The following is a 2433-nucleotide window of genomic DNA, read 5'->3' as shown; positions in this document are numbered from 1 at the left end:
GGACAATTTCATATAGGGACACCAGGGGACACTTTCATAGAGGGACAATTTCATATAGGGACACCAGGGGACACTTTCATAGAGGGACACCAGGGGCCACGTTCAAAGAGGGACACCAGGGGCCACGTTCAAAGAGGGACACCAGGGGCCACGTTCAAAGAGGGACACCAGGGGCCACGTTCAAAGAGGGACACCAGGGGCCACGTTCATAGAGGGACACCAGGAGCCACGTTCATAGAGGGACACCAGGAGCCACTGTTGTTATTGTTGCTGCAGCTCTTTTAAAGGCTGTGATGTCATCAAACGGTAACTGACAGGATGTGACAGAAATGGACAAAGCGATGAACTTCTGTCTCACTTTTACTGTCACTCATCTGTCTAACCCTAACCCTCTTCCTCCTCCTCTTCCTCCTCTTCTTCCTCTTCCTCTTCCTCCACCTCTTCTTCCTCCTCCTCCTCTTCCTCCTCCTCCACCTCCTCCTCTGTGTGTTGACATAAATCATTTATGGAGTGACATTTCAGCAACATCCCTGGAGGAGGGAGGAGAAGAGGCAGGAGGGAGGAGAAGAGGCAGGAGATGTGTTAATCTTTAATTCCCCCCATCTCTGTCCAGGAGCAGTACGTCTTCATCCATGATGCCATCTTGGAGGCGTGTCTCTGCGGTGACACAGCTATTCCGGCCAATCAGCTGCGGTCAGTTTACTATGAGATGAACCGATTGGATCCTCAGACCAACTCCAGTCAGATCAAAGAGGAGTTCAGGGTAAAGTATTATTATATTCTGTAGTTATAGTCATTAATAAAGGTTAATATACGTCAGTATATATGTTAATAACCCATTAATAAAGGTTAATACACCATTAGTTATGTCAGTATATATGTTAATAACCCGTTAATAAAGGTTAATAATATTGATCTTTATTGGTGATGATGTTGATCTTTATTGGTGATGTTATTGATCTTGATTGGTGATGATGTTGATCTTGATTGGTGATGATGTTGATCTTGATTGGTGATGATGTTGATCTTTATTGGTGATGATATTGATCTTTATTGGTGATGATGTTGATCTTTATTGGTGATGATGTTGATCTCGATTGGTGGTGATGTTGATCTCGATTGGTGGTGATGTTGATCTCGATTGGTGGTGATGTTGATCTCGATTGGTGATGATGTTGATCTCGATTGGTGATGATATTGATCTGTATTGGTGATGATATTGATATGTATTGGTGATGATATTGGTCGTGATTGTTTGATCTGACTGATATTGGTGTATCTGTGCTCAGACTCTGAACATGGTGACGCCCACTCTGCGGGTGGAGGACTGCAGCATTGCTCTGTTGCCGAGGAACCACGAGAAGAACCGGTGCATGGACGTGTTGCCTCCGGACCGCTGCCTTCCGTTCCTCATCACCATCGACGGAGAGAGCTCCAACTACATCAACGCTGCTCTGATGGACGTATGTAACCACCAGGGCCCTAAAGGGATGTCTGGAACTTCCTATTGCACCACTAAGTTAATATTGATCATGTTGTCGCTTCTGTTATTATTATTTTTTCATAATTCATATATATTACAAAATAAATATTTATTTCATTGTATACTTTATATTTATGTAATATTAAACACTTTGGGGCAGAAAGAGACAGACAGACTGACCCACAGACGGACAGACAGACAGACAGACAGAGTGGGTTAATGGGTTTAGAAACACTCACACAAATCACAGTATTGTCCTGAACATCCAACTCTACCATTTCACCAATAAACCACTCTGTTGTCATGGAAACCAACCAAACACTTGTCCACAGAGTGTGTGCGTGTGTGTGTGTGTGTGTGTGTTAGTTCAGAGCTCCTGTCATATTAAATCTTCTGTTCATTGTTGTTGATGCTGTTTGTTGTTCCCCTGTGTGATGTCACTTCCTGCTGTATGACCATATATGGACGTGTGTTAATTGTTGCAGAGCTACAAGCAGCCGTCAGCGTTCATCGTTACCCAGCATCCTTTGCCCAACACGGTGAAGGACTTCTGGCGTCTGGTCCTCGACTACCACTGTACGTCCATCGTGATGTTGAACGACGTCGACCCGGCTCAGGTACACACTCGACCAGGTCTCAGTATAAAGTAGACCAGGTCTCAGTATGAAGTAGAACAGGTCTCCATATAGACCAGGTCTCCGTATAGACCAGGTCTCAGTATGAAGTAGACCAGGTCTCAGTATAAAGTAGACCAGGTCTCAGTATGAAGTAGACCAAGTCTCAGTATGAAGTAGACCAGGTCTCCGTATAGACCAGGTCTCCGTATAGACCAGGTCTCCGTATAGACCAGGTCTCAGTATAGACCAGGTCTCAGTATAAAGTAGATCAGGTCTCAGTATGAAGTAGACCAGGTCTCAGTATAGACCAGGTCTCAGTATAAAGTAGATCAG

At 44.5% G+C, this 2433-nt stretch overlaps 1 protein-coding gene across 1 annotated transcript; it reads left to right on the top strand.

The window, feature by feature from the left end:
- The first annotated feature begins 13 nt into the window (after positions 1-13).
- Positions 14-2216, top strand: LOC116380424 (receptor-type tyrosine-protein phosphatase mu-like). Its single transcript, XM_031842346.1, has 3 exons — positions 14-763; positions 1290-1463; positions 1969-2216. The coding sequence occupies exons 1-3, from the start codon at positions 710-712 to the stop codon at positions 2131-2133; spliced, it is 393 nt and encodes a 130-aa protein (XP_031698206.1). The 5' UTR covers positions 14-709; the 3' UTR covers positions 2134-2216.
- Positions 2217-2433: the final 217 nt, after the last annotated feature.

This window comes from Anarrhichthys ocellatus, unplaced genomic scaffold, assembly GCF_004355925.1.
Source record: "Anarrhichthys ocellatus isolate YVR2014 unplaced genomic scaffold, GSC_Weel_1.0 scaffold7162, whole genome shotgun sequence".
Taxonomy (NCBI): domain Eukaryota; kingdom Metazoa; phylum Chordata; class Actinopteri; order Perciformes; family Anarhichadidae; genus Anarrhichthys; species Anarrhichthys ocellatus.
Note: the sequence above shows the minus strand (reverse complement) of the source record. Positions and strands in the feature narration are given on the sequence as shown.

Excerpts from the sequence above, each read along its gene's own strand:
- LOC116380424 (XM_031842346.1), top strand. The coding sequence starts at position 710 with ATGAACCGATTGGATCCTCAGACCAACTCCAGTCAGATCAAAGAGGAG. Across the intron at positions 764-1,289 it reads AGATCAAAGAGGAGTTCAGG|ACTCTGAACATGGTGACGCC; the intron begins GTAAAGTATTAT and ends ATCTGTGCTCAG. Across the intron at positions 1,464-1,968 it reads TCAACGCTGCTCTGATGGAC|AGCTACAAGCAGCCGTCAGC; the intron begins GTATGTAACCAC and ends TAATTGTTGCAG.